The 22,844-nt window shown below is 39.1% G+C and overlaps 1 protein-coding gene across 1 annotated transcript in view; it reads left to right on the top strand.

The window, feature by feature from the left end:
* The window catches only part of H6PD (hexose-6-phosphate dehydrogenase/glucose 1-dehydrogenase), a 604,336-nt gene that overhangs the window by 335,870 nt on the left and 245,622 nt on the right, over positions 1-22,844 (top strand). Inside the window, exon 3 of the mRNA XM_044062799.1 lies at positions 13,817-14,472. Coding sequence (XP_043918734.1) covers positions 13,834-14,472 — 639 coding nt within the window. The 5' untranslated portion in view covers positions 13,817-13,833. The remainder of the gene's footprint in view (positions 1-13,816; positions 14,473-22,844) is intronic.

The raw sequence follows: 22,844 nt of genomic DNA, 5'->3' as shown, positions 1-22,844 counted from the left end.
AAGTGCACCAAGAAAGACTGCATGGCATTTGTGGAATAGAGTAAACTACAGAATATATTATTAATTGTCAAACCATTGAGGAATTTTAGGAATTATTCAAGTGTTGTACAGAAAATACTTTTACAAAATTGAATATGATTTTGTATAGTTATTTTGGAAAATGTGTGAAGGATAGAATTTATAAAAGGGTAATAAGTTGTTTACAAATGGGGAATTTGGAAGATGAGCTGTAAAGGTGAGGATTGATGAACTGACAAAGCTAAATGACTGTGGCATTAGTGATGGGAGTGGAAAAGGGGATATGAAAATGTTTCATTTTGTTTTTTGATATGTAATGTGTTTTATATGAAGTGAAGAGCTGTGTATATGTGTGAAACAGTTTGAAAACATGTATAAATAAAGCAGCACCCTATTGTTTAGGGTCAGTGCTGTGGAACATTTCCATCTAGCTGAGCTGTCTTTAGCTCATGCAGATGGGACCCCAAATTAGCATCTCATGTTAAGGATGACATACCCATACAGCAGTCTCTTATGGTGCACTACTCTGACAGTATTTGAAATGTGTCTAAGAACCTGGTATGGGAATACAACACTTAGCCTGCTGTCTTCCTCAACTGGTGTGGGAATAGGACCCATATCATTCTGGTCTTCTTACACCAAACATGAGTGAGCTACTGATTGAGCTAGTGACTTAATGTTGATGTAGTGGATATGGGCTAAGGAATTTACCTCCTGCGCCACTGCCATCAGTATTATAGTGACATGGAATTAGCAGTATGGCATTTGAATCCCTGTACTAGTACCCATTAGTATAGAAAAGGTAATGTGGCTTAAGGTGAATGGTAAATAAACACTGCTATGTTGGGTAATAGCCAAGTCTTCCACATCCAAATTAGATTTACACTGCACAGCTGTAGTTCAGAGTTCTACATTCTTTAAATATTTATTTATTTGCATTTGTTAATGGGGTAGAGTACTGATTTACATCAACCTTTTTCAGAGCCTGCATCATGGGAAATAACTCATTGGCTTAATGTTCTGTGCAGTGTGCCAGTTGTGACCCAGAATTTCAGCCAATTGTGATTGAGCCCAGCTTTCCAGTGCTTAGTGGCCATAATTAAAAATCAACTAAAATTGTTTTGCAAACACAGTTGTATATTATGTTTCAAAATATGGGGTAAATGGTAACTCTCCTGCACTGATGCCATCATTTTACAAGTTTACAGTATGCTGGCTATTAGTTAGTCAAAACTAGTAAAACAAGAGCATGCATTAAGATCCTTAAAATTAGCTGGCTGTTAAATATTTAAATGGCAGCAATTATCCATGAGCTGCTTGTTGCTTTCTGTTGGCCTTTTTTATTATTTTAAGCTCTTACAAGTGAACAGTCATCCTATTATTTTTAATATGTTGAATAGGAGACAGACCCAGCAAAATCATGACATGTCACTGAGAGTTTTTCAGATGTGTTACAAAAACTAAATATAATGACTGTGTTCATAGTCTTTTTCAGAAAATGCTGGCGCAAACTCCCTTTTAAGCTGAGATATATACTAAAAGAAGTGCAATTCAGGACTTAAATTAAGAAACACTTCTTGACTAGTTAGAAATGCCTCTACAGAGTAACTTGAAGTGTTTTGCTCACAGTTATACATGTTTTGAAGCCTTTGATGATTTGTGTACCGCAGTGCATGTTGCACAATATCTTTCATAATGTAGTTGGTCTGTTGTCTAATAAAAAAAAACTTTATAAACATTTTATTAAGCCACGGCCCAAATAAATCTGTAAATTCCCTGGTGATGTCAGGGCAGGGTTGGTGTTGGAAAGCATAGACTTATGTCGGGGTGTGTCCATTAAAATCTATGGGCAGTATCTCATCAGACCCGTCATTGAGTACAGTGCCCCCTTTATAAGTACCTGATCAGACGCATGCGATAACGGGAATGTCCACAGAGGTTCCCCACAAAAAGAATGCAGTGCTTAAACACCATGTCCTATGCAGATCACCTCAAAGCCTTATCTCTATACTGTGATTCTTACAGATTGTTGAGAGGTGCTCTATGCCTGACATACAGTGTACCGTTGGATCCCACTCTGATGGACCTTTCTGCATATCCACAGAATGAATAGCATCAGCATTACTCAATCTAGAGATTTAAACTTTGCTTGCACCATAAATAGGACATGTTGGAGGAACAGGTGTGTGACTCAGAGAATTCTCCTTCTCTGAATAGGCTTCCCATCCATGTGAATAGAGCTCTTCTCTAATCTTATTTAGGAGAAGTCTGGACCAGTGGATGGACAACTAGAAATAATACCCCGGGTCTAGCACCTACATCTGTAATGGACAGATAGAGCCTATAAATCTTGCCCTAACTCATGCATATCCCTTACAATAACCTCTAAGGCACGTGTACTTGCCAGATAGTTTTTGGAAACCTGGTTAGACTTCTAAAACCCCAGCACGTAAATGTATGTGATACTTTTTTGATGCGTGGCTAGGCTTATAACCAGTGACCACTACCCTAGTATACACTTATGAACCTATGATATATCCACTTGCTGTGTCCCTACAATGATGTCATCAAAGGATGCAGTAAATGTGTGTGGTCATATCCCTAATGAAAAAAATGCAAAGCTTTCTGTGGAGTAACAGACTACTGAAATTAGGAATGCTAAGGGGGGAAATGCTTTTACAGCACTTAAGCAAACCCATGTCTAATGTACAAAGTAAGTTACAAGCATGAACAAATCACTTTACACTAAACCTTTCTCATTCTTTTCAAATTAATTTTTCATTTATTTATTTTTTTACATATACAAAGTTTATTCACCTCATGACAGACACATTACATAACACGGAGCATACTATTCATTTCATTAATAATGGCTTGGGGGAACCCCATAACTTCCATATGCCAAGTTATCTAGACTTCGTATTTATCCCTTTGACAGTTATCCTTTCAATAATGAACTGCTTTATATAGTTAAAAATAAAGAAAACTTAGAAATTGGATCATAACCACAATAAACAAAAGTGTAAAATACATGTAAACTCAAGGACATTTGCAACTACAAAAGAGCAGTTTTTAAAACAGACCACATCTTATCCAGGGGGCAGTAATATATTCCAGCACTTAGGCGTATTCCTGGTTTCTTTGGTTAGAGAAGAGTAAGACATGTGAAGACAAAAGAAGAGATCTAGAGAGGAGCGAAAATTAATGAGAGCTTTCAGACAACCACCTGTCAAGTGAGTTCTTCTGTGTGGCTGCATGAGCTTTGCAAATTGCTTGTGTTTGGCAGACATTAGTTCCCTCATATCCTTTAGCATGGTTTTCAGCTTGCATGCTGTTGCAGGCATGTTTGGTTTCATCTCTTAGTGATGCTTTTTTAACTAATAAGTAATCTAAATACAAAACTGGCATCTCCTTGTCTTTATAAGTATCGCTCTCCCAATAGTCTGTTAGGAACATAGCTGGAGAACTTAGCTGGAGTTAAATGTATCACCCGCCCCTAAGCTGCCTGTAAAGCCTGGCATATTCCATCTGTAAAATGGAAGAAATAATGGCTGTCCCAAAATATGTGCTACTGGTCAGCTCTCTCTAATTTATTGCACCCCTAGCATGAAGGTGATACAGTAGGATACATCATTAAATTTAAATAAGTGCTGACAGACAAAAAATGTGGTTGTACATTTGTGGGTACTAAGCAAGTCCAGACATTTTCTTAACTTTTTTAATTTATTTCCTAGCATAACAGACTGTACTTCTAATACTTTTGTATATACTGATTGTCATATGTCCTATCATCTTTGCATCTTTTTAGTATTGGCTTTTGGAGACCTGTATTCTCAGTATAACCAACTGAAGATAATCTTCTTACAAGACTCAGTAATTTCAGCCTCTGCAATGTCTCGGACAGTCCCTAATGTGAAGCTTCCAAAAAATCCTTGAGCCCATACCTTCTACATTTCAGATATTCTAGCTGTACTCAGGATACTCTAAATATTGTTAACAATGAATTGCAGTTAATGGTTTCTGCTTCTGTGAGGGCCCAGTTTAATGCTTCTCTTCCCTCTTTGAGCAGTCTCAAACCCATCCAATGTGTTAAGTTCTTTGTAGATAACATTTGTAAAACCTTGTCATCGCCCCTTACTTTATCCAACATTATTTCCTTCCAATAAGGGTAGTAATCGCACTTCACTAGACCTGTTCCTACTTTTACTTTGGCTGCTTTTATATAAAATTCAAATCAGCTTCCCAATTACACCCATACCCATTGGGAGGGCCTGTATCTTAGCTTGTATTCTTTGGGGAGGGATGCAGTCAGTCTATTAACATCTTGTTCTTTGACTGTCATTAGGTTGGAGACATTGTGGATCAACACCTTTCAGCTACAGTGGAGGTTTTCCTTTTATCCACATCTGACTAGGTGTATATAATTTCAGTGGGGGAGAGTGTGAGGGGACTTTCCCCTAATTGCCAAACGATGTTTTGGCATAATTTTTTTTCTGTCAACTGCCAATAGATCAACATAAATCCCAGTGTTGATCACCTGTACAAAGTTTAATATAGGCTTCCTCAAACTGTGGAATCTGGATGAGTCAAAGCACACAGGGAGTTAAATGTATGCTGCACATGTTGAACCAAGGAGAGAGCAAACCAGGTTATTGCTTGGATATTTTGTGTTATGTCCAAACAGTGATTTCCATTTCTGGAAAAGCTCATCACCATTTTAACACTGAAACAAATGTTACCACTATGGACTTCTGCAGCGAACCAGAAACCTGAATGCCTAAGTATGCTGTTCTTACTATTGGATCTATTAAAGAAGCTACTGTGCCCAAAATCTGGAAATCCTTCTACATTATACCCCTTCATAAAGATGGCAACTCCAATGATCCCTCTACTTAGAGGCCTATTGCTATACTTTTCCAACTATATAAGATTCTTTAAAAATGCATTCACAACCAAATACTTAACTTCCTCCTCCAAAACAACCTTCTCACTCCTACCCAACATGGCTTCCGACCTCACCAGAGCACCTCTACAGCCCTTCTATCTTCCATCCACACCATTGCTGAAGTTAGGAACAGCAATAATCTAGTTTCATGTCTGTTCCTAGACTTATCTAAGGGATTTGATACAATATGACTCCCTGGGGCTCTTCAAAAGGAACCTTGACGATTGCATGGGAGATAGGAAATTCACCCTGGGGATCACGTCAGTCACCCTGCTAGACAGGGGTCCAGGGAAGTAAATATTGCGGGAAGAAATATCCAGGGAATTGTTATGGCTAGGCTTGTATAGGCCCTAGGGCCAGTAGCCTAGTACCAACCTATGAACCTATGACACCCCAAATTTCTGACTAAATTGGCTAACTGTAATATATCCAGTTCAACTCTCTCATGGTTCTCCAGTTATCTCATCGACAGGCTACAATCAGTCAGATGGCAATCTTCTTGCTCTTTCTTACCTATACATACTGGCATACCCCAGGGTTCTATTCTTGGACCCTTTCTCTTCAATATCTTTATTAAAAACCTCCACCCCCCCCCTTAGCTTCATACAGTACACTGACGCCTCTACTCCGATTACATCCTCCAACTCAATCTCACAACTTCAGAAACACACTCAACAATCGTTCCTTCTTGTTGAAAACTGGCTAAATGATAATCAGCTGATCTTAAACCCCAAAAAACCAAAGCTACTTCTCTGTCTCCCCAAAAATAAGGACCACCTTGACTGCCTTCTCTATCACACTAAACCACACTATCATAAATGTAGACACTCACACAAAATTACCAGGAATGACTATTGATAACCAACTAAAATTTGATTTTCACATTCACCAAGCAATTAAGAAAACTAACCAAAAACTTGGCATGCTATACCACAACTCAGAATTCCTCTCTGCTGATTCTAGACACACCCTAGCCCAAGCCTATCTTCTTCCATGCCTCCTCTATGGATCACCAGTCCTCACTAACGTCCTGCCTATTCTCCAGGCTAGAACAAACCGATAATAAAATTGCCAAATTTGCAGCCAACTTTCCTAATCCTACCCACCATCGTATAGCTCCCCACAAGCTACAATGGCTTGAATTCTCCCACCATCTAAAAAGTATCCCGATTACATTTAACCCACCTCATACTAAATAAACCCACTGCTTGTCCCTCTCTTGCCAGTCTAGTTACCTATTGTCCCCCCTTGTCTCCTCTGCATTTCAGAGAAACTTCCTCTAAAAAACATGTACACCCAAAATGAACATAGGCAATCACCTATATAAATCATCCATAACAACAATTTGGAGCAACCTCCCCTCTAACTTGCAAAACATCACACAAACAGCTTCAAAAAAGAACTAAAACACTTCTTCCAGAAAAATTGGATCTGCCTCTGTCAGGATCCTACTTCAGCACTCTTCCTCATTCTTTCTTTTATCTTTGCCAAATCTACTTCCTCTCAAAAACTCAACTGCAAATCGCATACTCCTCCTTGCACTTGTTCTCAAATTATATGTATTTCTATATACTTCTATGATATCTCTGTATATGTTAACAATTACTCTGTAGTTTTACTACAATGTACGTTATTGTCTAAAGAATTACTTTTGGAGCTTTTCTCCTCCGGTCACCACTGAAAATGGACATGTCCTCAGTTGGACCAACCCAGTTAACAAATGTGAAATAAATAAAATAAATAAAATAAGTGTCATCTGGCTTCCACACACCAAACTTGGAAAGGTTTCTGTAACGGAGGGAGGGGACAATAGTTTATGTTATTACTATCTTAGAAGCACTAATTTTATAGCCTGATATGGACCCAAATTGTTCCAACAATTGTAAAGCTACCTGGAAGTCCGTGTTAGGGTTAGTGAGATACAAAATTAAGCTGTCTTCGTGAAGTGACAATTTAATTTTCCTTCCTGAAATTGTGTAACACACAGTTGGAGAGTTACAGGTTCTTTGAGCTAAAGGCTTGAAACATATGGCAAACAGAAATGGGAAAAGGGGCTTCCCTGGCAGGTACTTCTGAATGAGGGAGATTAAGAAGATTATTTTATCCCTTGTTCAATCTTGGCTGTGGCCCCATAATACAAATTTCTAATAAAAAAAGGCAAATGAGTCAGGGAATCCCACATGACTAAGACTAAGGAACAAAAAGTTCTAATCTACCCTGTCAAAAGCTTTTTCAGCATCCTTACTGGCTGAAAGCAGAAGAACATTTGCAGCCATTTTATCCTCTATCAGGAAAGTCATTTTAAAAAATTATCGAAAGCTGTTCATCTGTGCATAAAGGCACAACTAATGCAATTTATAGCGTATATCAACCAAACAACTACTTTTTTAAGGTTTGCATATAGTTTCAATCCGTCCAAGATTACTTATTTGGATGTTGACCTTTCCGTTGATTTGAATGACTGTTGTATAAAATCCAAAATTTATCGTAAACCCACTTTTTCAAACTCATATTTGGATTATACCAGCTGGCATCCACAGCATCATAAAAGATCTGTTGTTAAATTGACTTTATACTGGGTATGTTTATATAAAGAGGGTATCCTGAACGGTTTCTTAACAGTATTGGTAAAGAGGTTATTGCTAAATGAGAGGGAGGAATATTTACACCAATACTGGGTTACATTCCAAGTTCTGGAACAATACCCAGTGGGCATGAAGCGAGTGTGTCCTTTGATTTGAACAAACAAAATAAAGTTGATGGGCTTTCTTTCATTACTATGTATAAAAAGGATAGTAGCATGGTTATGAATATTATTTTTAAAAATTGGACTTTTTTTTTTACTCTGGAAGGGTTTATTGGGTGAAAATCTTAATATAGTGTTCAGAAAAGATAGGTCCATTAAAAATATGTTGGAATCTGGTAATAAGGTTTTATTCTAATACACGTTCCAGGGACCTAAACCTCAGCACAAAAATAAATAGGACATGTTGGAGGGACAGATTCATTTCCCAGAGGCTCCCCTCACTCTGGAATAGAATCTCAATTCATGTTAGACATAGCCCCTCGCTGACCCTCTTCAAGCGAAATCTGGACGCGTGGATGGGAAATCACAAATTCACCCCTGGGATCTCTTCTGTGTCCCTGCTAGACAGAGGCACAGTAAACTAATATTAAAAGGGTACCTTCTGTGACCTACTTTACAGAGGCACAGTAGGCTAATCTAATAGGGAGGCGGAAGCCAAATACACTCTGGCTAGGCTTATAAATGCCCTAGGGCAGATAGCCTAGTATCTACCTATTATGTAACAATCGACCGTCTGGTAATTTTAAATGTGGAATGTGTTCTTTATGTCCACATATACTTACTACAGGTGTTAATTTTCACCATTTTGATTTTAGATTGAAGATAAATGGGCATTGCAATTGTCAGTCCAAAAATGTAGTTTATCTTGCCAAGTGTTTGGCTTGTCCCATTTTCTACATAGGAAAAACTTTGCAACGTTTGCGTGATAGGATGTATGAACATCTTAATGATACCAAAAAAGGAAAGCTTACTAATGCCTTGTGCAAACATTCAAGTGAATACAGTGGGCATAATTTTAACTTTTTGGTAATGCAACAGGTAACACCTGACCCTCAGGGGAATATTTTATCTGAGCATCTTGAGTTATGTGAGTTGACATGGCAATTGTGTTTAAATGCTTTTGTATATTGTGGTCTTAATGATTTTACTAGTATTTCTTGTTATTTGAAACTCCAGCATTTTAAAGGTTAGTTTTTAAATGAAGGTTTGATGGTCTTATTGTATTGGTTGGTTAATAATTGATAAGACTGTTTTAATTGTTTCAGCTTGTGTTTTTTAGTTCTGAAGAAGTCCCGTGATGTACACTGGGGATGAACACGCTTAACTAGTTGTATTGGTGTAATAAAAGGTCGTTTTTGAAGAGTTTTGTTCCACTGCTTTCTTTCATTTCACCTGTGCATAAAGCCAGTTTGATCTGGGTGTATTAGATAAGGTACATATGCAGCCAATATACAGGCAGTAATTGACCTAAAGAGTTTGTAACCATGATTCAGAATTGAAATTGATGTTGGGCTGGTCAGGCCTTACCTGATATAAATAGAATTGACACTAGAGCTTCCTTCCATATGGGAGCAAAACAGACAGTGGAACATGGAATGCGATGTAATCACTTTTACTGGACCCACAAAGGGTTTGCAATTGCTCAAACATTTGGACCAGCAAGAGCCTTTTGTCTTAACTGTTAATGAAGGGTTGTGTGCTGTCACTGACTCCCCAGATGATGTTAACATACTGCAAGAGGGTCTCACAGCAACCAGTGACTGGTGCCAAAGTCATAGCCTCAAGCTAAATGCAAAAAATGTATCATCATACCATTCTGCAAAAACACGGCCCCTACTGATTACCACATCAACGCCAACCCCCTAAGCATACAACCTGTGGTGAGAGACTTGGGTACTCAGATTGATAACAATCTCACATTCCACCATCATATAGCGGCAGTGGTAAGAAAAACCTTTTGCTTGGTTCATATCATAAGTAAAGGGATTGCATCCAAGAAAAAGGAAGTTATTAGCTCTCTATACTCCTCCCTCATTAGACCAATAATTAAGTATAATGCCCCGTTTGGTATGTACCTCTCCAAATATCTGCACCAACTGGAAAAGCCACACAAATACCTCTCAAAGAGAATCCATGTTCTCCAAAACCTGTCCTATGCGGACAGGCTCAAATCATTGTCACTCTGTTTTGTATTGTACAGAGTGCTCAGAGGTGATCTGTGACTCATCTACAAGGCAATCGTGGACCCTGCCGTACTAGAGATGCTCCATATCCATATGTCTTAACTCCCTCACACATTACCTGCTTGAAAGGGCTGAATCTAATATGCGACAGCAACAAAACCTGCTGAAGAGACAGGTGTGTCTCCCAGAGGCTGCCCCATCTCTGGAATAGACTTCCCATACACGTCAAACAGGGTACCTTGCTGACCCTATTCAAGCAATTCCTTGATGAGTGGATAGGAAACCACAAATTTGTCCCAGGAGTTCCACCTGTGTCCCTCATTGACAGGGTGTGACAGGTGCTGACTGAGGTTTCTTTTTGGGGATAAACTCTTGGCTTGGCTTGTAAAGGCCCCAGGGCCATTAGCCTAGTAACCTTCTATGATCATATGAGCCTATAAAGGTGTCTCTTAGCCCAAACCCTTTCTCTTAACTACTGATGAAGAGTTCCTGCTAGCCCGACAGCTCACATAATTGCAAAACCTATTCTTTTTTTAGCATCCAATTGCAAAAGTAACATAGAAAAAGAAACAAACTGTACTGGTATTTCCCAATGTTTTCATGTGGTATATATTTTTAACAATTAGCATTTATAGGTTCACAGGAGGTTATTAGGCTATTGGCCCTAGGGCCTTTATAAGCCTAACCATGTTATACCCTTGTTCCCTTATTGACCAGGTTGTATGGTCTATATTTGCAGAGCGAGTCTATGATCAGCACCGACTGCCGTTATCTAAGAAGGACATAGGCTACACCCCTGGGGTAAATTTACGGTCTCCCATCCATTTGTCTAAGTTACGCTTAAATAGGGTCATTGAGGAGGTCGTGTCAATGTTACATAAATTGCTCAGTTCCTGCCATCTTACACCTCACTCCTCCTGAGAACTAATCCGCAAATTCCATTTATTTTTTGATAATTTGCGCATTCCCTTTTCTAAAGATCCCACCTTCAGTTCTTTTATTTTCTTTGCAATATTCAGTACTTTAGTTACAGTTGGTTTAGGTGAAACAACTGCAGAAGCAAACCAGAAGAAACAACCAGGGTAGATCCACCAAAAGCACAATTTATTAAAACTCTGACGTCTCGGCCACAGCCTTCAAGGAGTACAGTTGGTTTAGGTGTTTATTTCCATTTTGTCGTAATTGCTTTATTTTGGCAGCCAGTAACATTAACCTTAGTAAGACCTTACTATATCTAGGTATTTCATATCCTGTTTCCCAGCTCAAAATAATTATTTCCTCAGATACAACCATTTGTTACCCCAACATTTCTTACAAAGTATTCTGTAGTAATTTTTTTTAAATTGACAACTCTTTACTCTCCAAAAAAACAAACACTTAATTCCTAAGCAATGTTTTAAATGACAAATTAAAGCATGTATGAATGAGTCGTATTAGAAAACTGTATTTTGCTGTTATAGGGCTACTTTTAGGCAACATTTACAGTAACCACCTCAGCCCAACTTGAGTTTATGCAGTTAGTTATATCTGTTTAACATAATTTTAAATATACAGTATTTAATAAGTAAGTTATTATTGTTATAGTTGTCGCTGTTGTTTTTGTTGTAGTAATTGAATTGTGTTAGTTTACTGATTCATACTTGTTCGCATAAAAAGCCTATCTTAAGTTTGCATTACTCGTCACAACATCCATTTCAAGGAAACTATATCTTCTGTTAAATCCAGTTGTAAGGGGTCTGTTAGCTCTCTTACTTTCTCAAGGTTCTGTCCTGGGACCTCTCCTGTTTGGTATCTACTTCTCTGAAGTACAGGCTAACACAGAAGGCCTCTGGCCAACGAAGTTCGGAGATGACTGCAAACTAGGAGCCATAGTAAAGTCCCCAAATGATGTGGACATCCTACAGAAGGGCCTCACTGAAACAGATGCCTGGTGTCAGTGCCATGGCCTCAAGCTCAATGCCAAAAAGTACAGTGTCATTCCCTTTGGTAAAAACTCTATACCCATGAACTACCACATAGGCAGCAATCTACTTAACACCGAATGTGTGATAAGAGACCTTGGGACAGAGGAGGAAAGTAGTCTCTCCTTTGATAGTCACATCGCCACAGTAGTCAGGAAGTCCTTCTACGTGGCACACCTCATCATAAAAGGGTTCTCATCCAGGAAAAAAGAGGTGGTTGTTCCCCTCTACTCGACACTCATTAGACCCATTATAGAGTACAACACCCCTCTTGGAATGTACCTCACAAGACATTTGCAGCAGCTGGAAAGGCCACAGAAGTACCTCACAAAGAGGATTACTGGCCTCAAACAAATGCCCTACACTGACTGCCTCTAAAAACCCCAGCTTTACTCCGTAACATTGTCTACTCCGAGGTGATCTCTGCCTAACATATAAAGCTATGTCAAACCCAGAGCTGTTGGACATGCTACACCTAAAGAAATCCCAATCCCTCTGAGCTACATGCTCTAGAGACCTAAACCTTGTCACCACAATAAACAGGACATGCTGGAGGGATAGATTCCTGTCCCAGAGACTTCCCATACTCTAGAACAGGCTACCCATCTATGGCAAGCAAAGTTCTTCATTAGCACTCTTCAAGAAAAATCTTGATGAGCGGATGGGAAATAGGAAATACACCCCGGGGATCACTTCTGTGTCTCTGCTCGACAGTGGCACAGGAAAATAACTTTCTTGGGTGGCGTAAGCCAGGGAACCTTGTTGGCTAGGCTTACATAGGCCCTTGGGCCGACAGCCTAGTACCTACCTATGAACCTATAAGGTAGTTCTAAAGCAGAGAGGGTTCCAGTTCCCTTTCAAACAAAAATAAAGTTTGCTTTCACTGCTTGAGGATGTGTCCCCCAAAGTAAGGACACTTCATTCTAAAAAATCATGCAACCGGAGTGGTGATCCTGTTCTCTAAATATTTTAGGTTGTGGGAAGTAAGTATTATACAGTTATATCAAATACAGGACTAGTCAATACTGTCACTAGTCATCTGGAATTTATCAATCACCTGTAGTGTACTTATATTTTCGCATTACTGGAGCTTTTGCGTCTGTAGTTCAGTTCCTGGTAGGGGAACATCTGTTTATAGACTGTTTACCCTGTTTATAGACTGTTTACCCTGGGTCCTAGTGAGCTTTCCAGTTTCCTCCCACATCAGAGACATATTAACAATTGAGAGGAGTGTGTTTGCATGTCTGGGCGTGTGTACGTATGCACACGTTGTAGTTGTCAGTCTGTATGTGCATCCTGCAATAAATTGGTGGCCTGAATTTTATGCCTTATACCCATTGATTGCCTGGACAGACCCTGAGTCAGAGTCAAGTCCCTGGGTAGGACAAGTGGGTATCAGTAAAATGAACAAATGGCTGAATATGCTTAGACCACTCCAGGACAGTGCTCAGTCGTTGGTGATAATTCTTGGTATATATGGTGAGTGGTGGTGAGATTTACCAGGTGACAATATTTCAGATGTGCTTGTAAGGCGGTGGTGAGAAAAGACCTGTTGTATTACTAGAACACCTTAAAATTTGCTAGGCCAGTTTAGGCATTCAAAGCATTTTCTAGCTAGAATTCCTAACACTTAAACACAAAAACATGATGTTGTGTAAAGAAGAAAGAAGCGACGTGTGTCGTACCTGTGCTGCTACTTGTAGTTACAGCCTTCCATAACACAGATAACAATATGCATCCCGCAGTGTATGATTTCCATTTTACTGTTGGTAAAAAATCTACTGTTCCACAATGTTGCGAAAAGACGCCAAGAATTTGCACCTTACACACACACAGACAGTATTGTCAAAAAACAGTGTGATAAGCACAGTTCACAAGTATAAATGCACTTACAGTGTAGGAAATGACAGAAGATTATGGTTATTCAACAGCAACAGTTTCTAACTGGTTGTGTTTTCCTAATAACTTGTTAGAACAGCAGTTATTCATACATACAGGTGCTAATGGAGATTGTCATTCACCTGCGTATTTGCTTGTCATCAGATGTTCACTTATTAGGTCCTGTATGGCTAAGTTAGCAATTTATTCATGCAAAATAATATTCTGTTCTTTTTGCATGCAGGTATTGAAACATCCACTATGCAGAAAATGAATCTGTTTCTGGTCCTGTGTGGTTTGCTTCTGCATGTATTTCTGCATGCCTCAGCTGGAGAGTCGAAGGGCCATATATCAGTTGTCTTGATGGGTGCTACTGGGGATCTAGCAAAAAAGTATCTGTGGCAGAGCCTATTCAGGCTGTACATCGATGAGAGCAGCAGGGGGTACAGTTTCTTTTTCTATGGAGCTGCTCTTTCCAAACCAGAAACTGGCAGAGTGTTGATGTTTCAGGTATTAAAAGAACTTACATGCCCTCCTGATGTGGCACCAGAGAGATGTAACCTGCTTAAAAGTCAGTTTTTGAGACTAAGCCAGTATCTTCAGCTGAAAACAGATGAAGACTATAAGGCATTAAATAAAGAAATAGAAAGTACCCTCATACAGGAAGACCTCACAGAAGCAGGCAGGCTGTTTTACCTGTCTGTCCCACCTTTCGCCTATGCTGATATTGCAAGTAAAATTAACAGCACATGCAGGCCAAATTCAGGAGCTTGGATACGTGTAGTGCTGGAAAAGCCTTTTGGGCATGACTACAACTCTGCCCTGGAGCTTGCCAAGCAATTACAAAACTTTTTCCAGGAAGAAGAAATTTACAGAGTTGACCATTATCTTGGAAAGCAGGTGAGTCTGCAGATAAGGTGAGAAAATGTGCATTCATAGGTTGGGGGGGGGGGGGGGTACTGCATTACTTTTATGACATCCTCAGCAGCGTCTTTCTCTTTAACAACAGTATGTTTGCATTGTTACTTTTTTTGCTATGGGGTACCATCTCGTGCTTATTATTACTATTATGTCACATAACAGTCGCATTCATTTAAGAAAAGTTTTGTTAATTAGTGTCTCCCCTTTTTCACTTTTTTTACGGGGGCTGCATGCAGTGCAGTGCATTGTTTTCCTGCGTTTTCATTGCATCAGTGCCAGTAATTAATGTATTTTATTTATTTGTACTTTATTTTATTTTGCTTTTAATTAATGAGTTTGCCTGAAAGGGTGTGGTCAAGAACCCCGTTTCAGCAGAGGACCGGGGTGAAAAGCTCCAACATATAACAAGCATTTTAAACTGACATTCTGTAATGTACATGAACAGACATCAAGTAATACACATTAACAATTATACATTAATTTGATAATGAGTACATGTTTGTATGGAATAAATGCAAACTATTACAGTATAAAAGATACTTCTGCATTAGTAGATGTTGAACCTTTTGTTGACCAGGTTAGTCCCACTAGTCTAGTGGCCTCTTTTCAGGGGAGACCTGATGTGTCATATTACAAGTGGGAAATTTGACCAGAGCATAGAGGGCCACAGTTTTATGTCTCATCTGAAAGTCAAACAATTTCATTAGAGTCCTCTCCAAGGCTTATCTCTGAGCTTCTGTGCACCGCTTGTAGAGAAGATTGATAAAAGATCAAGTGTATTCTACAGAAAAGATTTCATCACCCACAAGTTTGCTGCATTCTAATAATAAGGACCCTTGTAGCTGACATGAATGTTTTTAAGTTTTCATTCCCCTAAGTGCATAAGGTCCCACCAGAGAACTGTGTACAGGGAACACACTTTCCCTGAGGCATTATAGCTCTGTTCAGCCACAGTCCACTCCTCCTGGGACAGGTAGACAGACTGCGGGATATCAGTCATAGTAAATGACAGATTGCTATCTTGCAGTGGCATGGAAGAATACATTGAGTAGGTCAAATACTATCGTTCACAAGATCTGAATGAACACCAAACTGGTGAGTAAATTATCCACTTACAAACAATTATTTAATATATCTCAGTGAGATTTTATTGATTCTTGGGTGATTTGGTGCAGGGAATGTATTCCCTTAGCATCTAGCTGTATATCTCTGAGCAAGTAATTTAAGTCGACAGTGCTCTGGGCCTGAATCTGACAAATGTCCATATGGATCACTGCTCTGTCCTGGTTAACAAATATAAAGAAAATAAAACTTCATTACAATATAGGTTCATTGACTCATAGGTGTTTACTAGGCTAACGACCACAAGGGCCTTTTTAAGCCTAGGCATGCATCCCAAATCTCTGACGAGTTCTGATACTCTTGATAAGTGTAAAGGTGGGACTGGGAGATGAACCATTTACAGGTTACCTGTGTCCATTAGAGGCATAGGTGCCAAACCAGGGATGAATATCTGGTTTCCCATCCAATTGTCCAAGCTGCACTTGAATTGGATTAGAGAGGAACTCTGCTTGATGGGGAGCATGTTCTATAGACGGGGTAGTCCCTGGGATATATACCTATCTCTCCAGCATGTCCTATTTGTATCACAGGCAAGGTTTAAGACTTTAGAACGTGTAATTCTGGTACTGTTTGTTTTATAGACATGCAGGAGGTCCATCAGAGTGGGGTCTGACAATGCCCTGTATGCCAGGCAGAGATGTCCCCTCAAAAGCATGTAGGAGACAGAATATAGGGATAGGGCCTTGAGGTGGCCTGCATAGGACATATTACTTATGCCCTGTATTCTTTTAGTGAGGAACCTGTGTGGACATTCCAGTTGTTGTATATGCCTGATTAGGTACATACCAAAGGGGCATTGTACTCAATGATAGGTCTGATGAATGCCGAATACAGTGGAACAATGACTTCCTTGGACTTAGATGCCATACCTTTGTTTATAAGTTTCACAACATAGAAGGATTTCCTCACCACTGTAGACACGTGATGGTCAAAGGCTTGATTACTATCAATGTGTGTCCCTAAGTCCCTGACTACTGGGTCAGCTCTAAGGGGTGTGTTGTCAGTAGTTACCAGGGATGGATGACTTCCCAAAGGATACTATTATGCATTTCTTGGCATTTAGTTGTAGTCCATGACTCTTGACAGCAGTTGTTTGTATGTGTGAGCCCCTCCTGGAGAACATTTGTGTCAGTGTGAGACTCAATGACAGCTCCTAATTTGCAATCATCTGCAAATTTAGTTAGCCAGAGACCACTGACATTGGCCTTGACTTCTGAGAAGTAAATGCCAAAAAGGAGCAGTCCAAGGACCGACCCCTGAGGGGCTCCAGTTGTGACTGGCCTCTTTGTAGTGGTGGACTCCCCAGTTCTAACTTCCTGGGTCCTGTCTGTGAGCCAGTTGGCTATCCAGTGGGTGACATATGGGCTTGTACCTAACCTCTTGAGTTTGTCAACAATGCCTGAGTGGGGTATTGTGTCAAGTACCTTGGCCAGGTCAAGGTAGGCAATGTGAATGATTTTGCCCTCATATAATGAACTATTGGATTGATGAGCTGCAGAAAATATTTTTACAAGCAGAGTTGTGAGGGTATTAGTAAAAATAACAATGATGTTCTCAGAAGGATGCGGGTAAACTGAAGTATTCTAAGGCTGTTCTTGAGGAGAGGAAATGCAGGCCCTTCAGAAGAAGATGTTTGTGTACATTGTTTATCCACTCAGAGTTGTGTGAGACACTCCCATTTTCCCTTCCCTCCTTTCTTTCCTCCCACTGTATCACACTTCCTGTTTACCAACTGCCCAGAGAATGACGCACTGGTTGGTGCTTTTACCATGGTGGGATATTGTCTTCTAGCACCTGGTGGAATCGTCCTGGGTCTTTCTTCCTTATGGTCCATTACTCAGTGCTTATGGTCCATTACTCAGTGCTTCATCAAAGCTTTGTAAGCCTAAGATTGAGGCCTTTTCACGCACACTTGTCGGGCTACGCTGTGTCATGTTAAATGAAATGTGCTGTCTTACTCACTGCAGAGCACATCCTCAGGCTTCTACCAGCAGATGGTGTTTTGAAGAGAGGAGGCCTCACTCTCCCTCCGGATGTTGGGACAGGCGATTCTACATCATACTATTTATCTTTGGGGAATTCCGTTTCCCAGTGTTCCGAATCAAGCCTCTGTTGAATACCTGGGAGTAAGAACCACAAGTCATCACGTGGGCATTGTTGAACACTAAGTTGGTTATTTCTGATCCCAAGAATAGTTATTAAATGATAATGTATAAGCAGGCAACTGTAGAAGTACATCATCCTTGAAAGGGGAGTGCTTGGTCTTCTGCTTTTAGAATCTGATAATTCAAATCTTTATGTGTACTGACTAAAAAGAAAGTTACTCATTCATAGGTTTTCATGGGTTCATAGGAGGTTACTAGGCTAATGGCCGTAGGGCCTTTACAAGTCTAGCCATCTCATACCCATGTTCCCTAACTGAACCTGGTTAGATGGTTGTTATTCACAAAGCAAGTCTGTGATCTTCTACCAAAAAGAACAAACAATTTGGTGTTAGTTCCAACTCAACTGATGTTATTAGCGCTTTCGTCTACTGTTATAAGTAAACTTCATCAGACATCTACCATTCATTCACACAAGTTTAAATAACATGTGTAGACATGATATCACACTACTTCTTGAAATTCTTAAAGTTGTACTCCAGAATAAAAACTTGTCAGTAAAGGACATACCCATCTATAACACAATATAAAATACATTGACAAATTATAAGATTTTTTTTTTACAAAACCTCATATCTCTCTAATGATTTCATCTAGGGTAGGGAGGGTGGCCTAATGGTTAAGGTGTTTGCCTTACAAACACAAGGTGCAAGGTTTGAGTCTCACAAGGGATAATTGGCTAGGCTTAAAATGATTCACAAGGGCAGTTAGCTTAGTACTAATCTATCTAATCTAATCTATCTAATCTAATTTAATACACATTTCAAAGAACTATAGTCATTTAAACCTGGGGAAGCGTGTGCGTTTAATCTGAGTTGCCACAGCAATTCTCTCTCCTCTAACTTTATTGATCAAGCCCCCTCCCCCCCAATATCATATTGAACTTGGTCGATCACCAAGCAATGGAACTGGTGGTCAGGGTACTCGATAATATGTCTAGCTACAGCATTACTATGGTTGGCCTTAGAAATATTATATTGGTGTTCATAGATGCACTGTTTAAAATAACGCTCCGTTTTTCCTAGTTAAAGGACAGATAAGCTATACTAATAGTAGTGACAACACAGTAATTCTGCTTTTGGCAGATTGGTTATGTATTCCCATTACTTTGAAGATCAGTAACGGGAACGTTTCATCACAAACTTGCATGGATAATAATAGAACTGGGCAGGACAAGATAGTTTTTAATTTGAAGGTGTTTGATCAAAAACTCTTTAAACTTAGGAAATTACAAGTTGAAATAACATATTTCAAAGAATGTATCCGTAGAAGGCACATACCTAAAGGCCTTAGGCAATGGAGATTCCCTACAGTGAGGAACTCGCCCTTTTACTTTGCATCGTTTTGACACACAGGGGTGCGAGTTCTTCGAATTGCTTATCAAACAATATGAGGGACAAATTACAGTACTCAGAAATTATTTGACAGTGTTAGAAAATGACATCAGGACGGATGTTAATTTTTTTAGGTACAACTATGACTTTTCCCGAATTTTTACTAGTATTGTCAATACCTTGTTGAAATTCAGGGAAGTCAAAATGAAGAAATGAATAACGGATCAATGGGACTATGCTAATGGAAAAGCGTATCCACTCCCCCCAGAGTCCCAGAATGAATATAACCGCGAAAACATGCGCGAGGGCAACCAACACCAGAGTATGTGGATATGGATGAATTAAATGAGGAGATGGTGGATACCCAACGGCAGGGTGTAGTACAAGACACCAGTGAGACATAGTGACCGCCTAAGGCAACGGCAGAGGAATGACAACACACCCGGTGACCTACCACACAGGCGGATTTGCTTAGAACCTTATTGGAGCTACAGTTATTTTTACATAGGTTGAACTTGACTGTTTTTTGGGCAACAGTGGTTATTCCAATCAAGACTGTAGAGTGAATAGTATTTTTAATCCACCATTACAGTCCACCTTAAGCCTTTTTGAAAATGTATGTGAGATGGACATCAGGGCAGTTTTAAATGGGCCTAGACACCCTTTGATTAAGTCAAACATCACTGAGAGTGATAGAGAAGCTTTAGAACTTTTGAAACTACAGGTTGTAAGGGTAATGAAACCAGATTTGGGGGGGGGGGGGGTTGATCTTTATGGATTAGGATGATTATAAGAATAGAATAAAAACCATGCTGAATACCGATGTTTATGTAGGTGCATCTAAAAATGAAGTAAATATAGATTACCAGACAGTTAAAACCGCAATAAATGATTTGTTTCTGGAAGCTACCATAGATATTGATACATTCAATTATTTGAATATGACAGCACCTAGGTACCCAGTTATGTTTGAAACACCAAAAATTCATAAAGATTTGGGCAACCCACCCCTCCGACCCATTGTGGATGAGAAGGGGTCATTGACCTACGTCTGTGCTAAGCTTGTTGATTCTAAGCTTAAAAATATTTAAAGGGGGAATCGCAAATATGTACCGATTCATGGAACTTTTTGGAAGCTGTTAATCTTGAATTTGTTGGAACTTATAATTTTCTCACTATAGACGTGTGTGACCTATAAATAGTAATACCCCAGGAACTGGAATTGCTTGGACTGAGAGTTCTTATTTAAGAAAAGAATAGATTCAGAAAGAAATTAATCTGATTGAACATCTGTTGGAGATTATTCTGTCTAACAATTTTATTTTGTTTGATAATTCCTTTTACCTATAGAAACCAGGTGCTGCAATGGGGTCACTGTGTGGGGGCAGTTTTGCCAGCTGTGTTATGGCCCATTGAGAGCAGGAATTATTCCCCAATCAGATGTTTAAAGAAAAAGTTGATTGGTACACTTGATACCTAAATGACATTTTTGTTATCATTAAAGGTGATGAGAGGGTGGCAAAAGAATTGGTTGATGAAATTTCTTCACTAACAGGTTTTTTTACGGTTCACATTTTCTTTTGACATGACTTCTATCCCTTATCTGGACGTGAGATTGTCCAAAGTTATCAGCAGTAGATACAATGCCAACATAGGTAGGAACTAGGCTGTTGGCTCTAGGGCCTATATAAGCCTAGCCAAAAAGGTACCCTGGCTTTCTCCACCCAAGAAAATTATTCCAATCAAGACTGTAGAGTGCATATATAGAAAACCAACATATTTGAATAGCTTTATCCGCTTTAGCAGCTCACACCCCAATCACCAAAAAAGATCTGTGATTAAGGGGCAAATAGAGCTGCTAGAATGCTGACTTTGGATGATGACTATCATAAAGAATGTCAACTTCTTAAAACAGATATTTGTTAAGAGGGCATACCCACCATGTTTGGTGGATGATGTCATTAAGGAAGTCGTCAAAAAAAGCAGGTAGGACATTTTATAGCAATTTTGAATAGGGCAACAGAATGTGAAATGTGTCAAACACCACGTGAACAAATGTTGGATGTTTCTACAACACAGAATGTAGCTAATCCTACATACAATTTAAGTTTCATCACCTCCCTTTCTAATGATGCTAGGGCACTTAGGAACATTCTGATTAAAAACTGGGCTTTAATAAAAGAAGACACTGGGATTAATCTGAGATTACTTGATGTACCCAGGATTATTTCTAAACGTGGCTTGAATTTGAAAAATTTGTTAGAATTTAAAACGAAACCTTACATACCATGGAGGGGTATGAAAAAATGTGGCCATTGCCACTATTGTAAATTTATAGAAGTCACCACAAAATTTAACATTGGGGGTAGAATTTACAATATTAATAGGAAAGAAACATGTGAAGTGAAAGGAGTGGTATACTTGGCTCAATGCCAGTTATGCCCATGTTTCTATATAGGAAAAACGGAGCGTTGTTTTGAACAGTGCATCTATGAACACAATATAATATTTCTAAGGCCAACCATACTAATGCCCTAGCTAGGCATATTATCGAGTACCCTGACCACCAGTTCCATTACTTGGTGATCGACCAAGTTCAATATGATATCGGGGGGAGCTTGGTCACTAAAGTCGGAGAGAGAAAATTGTTGTGGCAACTCAGATTAAACGTCCACGCCTTCCCAAGTTTAAATGACTATAGTTCTTTGAAATGTGTACTAAAGTTTAAATCATTAGAGATATGAGAGGTTTTATAAAAAATCTTATAATTTGTCGGTGTTTTATATTGTGCTATAGAAGGGTATGTCCTTTATTGACAAGTTTTTATTCTGGAGTACAACTTTAAGAATTTCAAGAAGTAATATGATGTCATGTCCACACATGTTATTTAAACTTGTGTGAATGAATGGTAGATGTCTGATGAAGTTTACTTGTAACAGTAGACGGAAACGCCAATAACACGAGTTGAGTTGGAACTATCACCATCTTTTTTGTTCTTTTTGGTTGTTGGTTTTTAATATTCGTTGGTTTTAAGTCTGTGGTCAGCACTGATTGCCCCTGTCCATGAGGGACATATGAATGTCCAGGGTGAATTTACAGTCTTCTATCCAGTTGTCTAGTTTGAGCTTGAATAGGGTCATTAAGGAGCTCTGTTTCATATGAACTGGGAGTTTATTCCAGAGGAGCAACAATCTCTGGGAGATCTATCTGTCCCTCTACCATGTTCTGTTAATGTCACAGGCATTCATGATGTCTTTGCTGTTTGATACATACTATTATAATTTACATATACATGAAAATGCACTTTGGAAGGACCGAGTGGAATTATGTTTTTTTTTTTATTTACATATTTATATGTGCATTATGCTTGTATATATAATAGTTGCATTATTTGTTAACAAGGATAGAGCTCTGATCATGTGGGGTGACAGACACAACTTGAATACATTGTACAGTAAAATATAAGACATATGTAACATTGAATGAGAATTTAGTTGTGTATTTGTACATTTATTTCCTCATTGGTCTATACTGCTGCAGGAGCCTTCATTGTGCCATTTTTAAATTTGATCCTAATGCTGAAAGTCTAATTAGATTTTTGTAATGTATTTTCAGATAAACGTTATTGACTTGTTTATGTTCATACTCCACATGTATAGTACATACTTATCAACTGTCCTGATTTTGGAGGAATGAATCTAATTAATTTTCACACTTTTATTCCATCCCTCCT

Source organism: Protopterus annectens, chromosome 2.part1, assembly GCF_019279795.1.
Source record: "Protopterus annectens isolate FY-2018-M chromosome 2.part1, PAN1.0, whole genome shotgun sequence".
Classification (NCBI taxonomy): domain Eukaryota; kingdom Metazoa; phylum Chordata; order Ceratodontiformes; family Protopteridae; genus Protopterus; species Protopterus annectens.
Note: the sequence above shows the minus strand (reverse complement) of the source record. Positions and strands in the feature narration are given on the sequence as shown.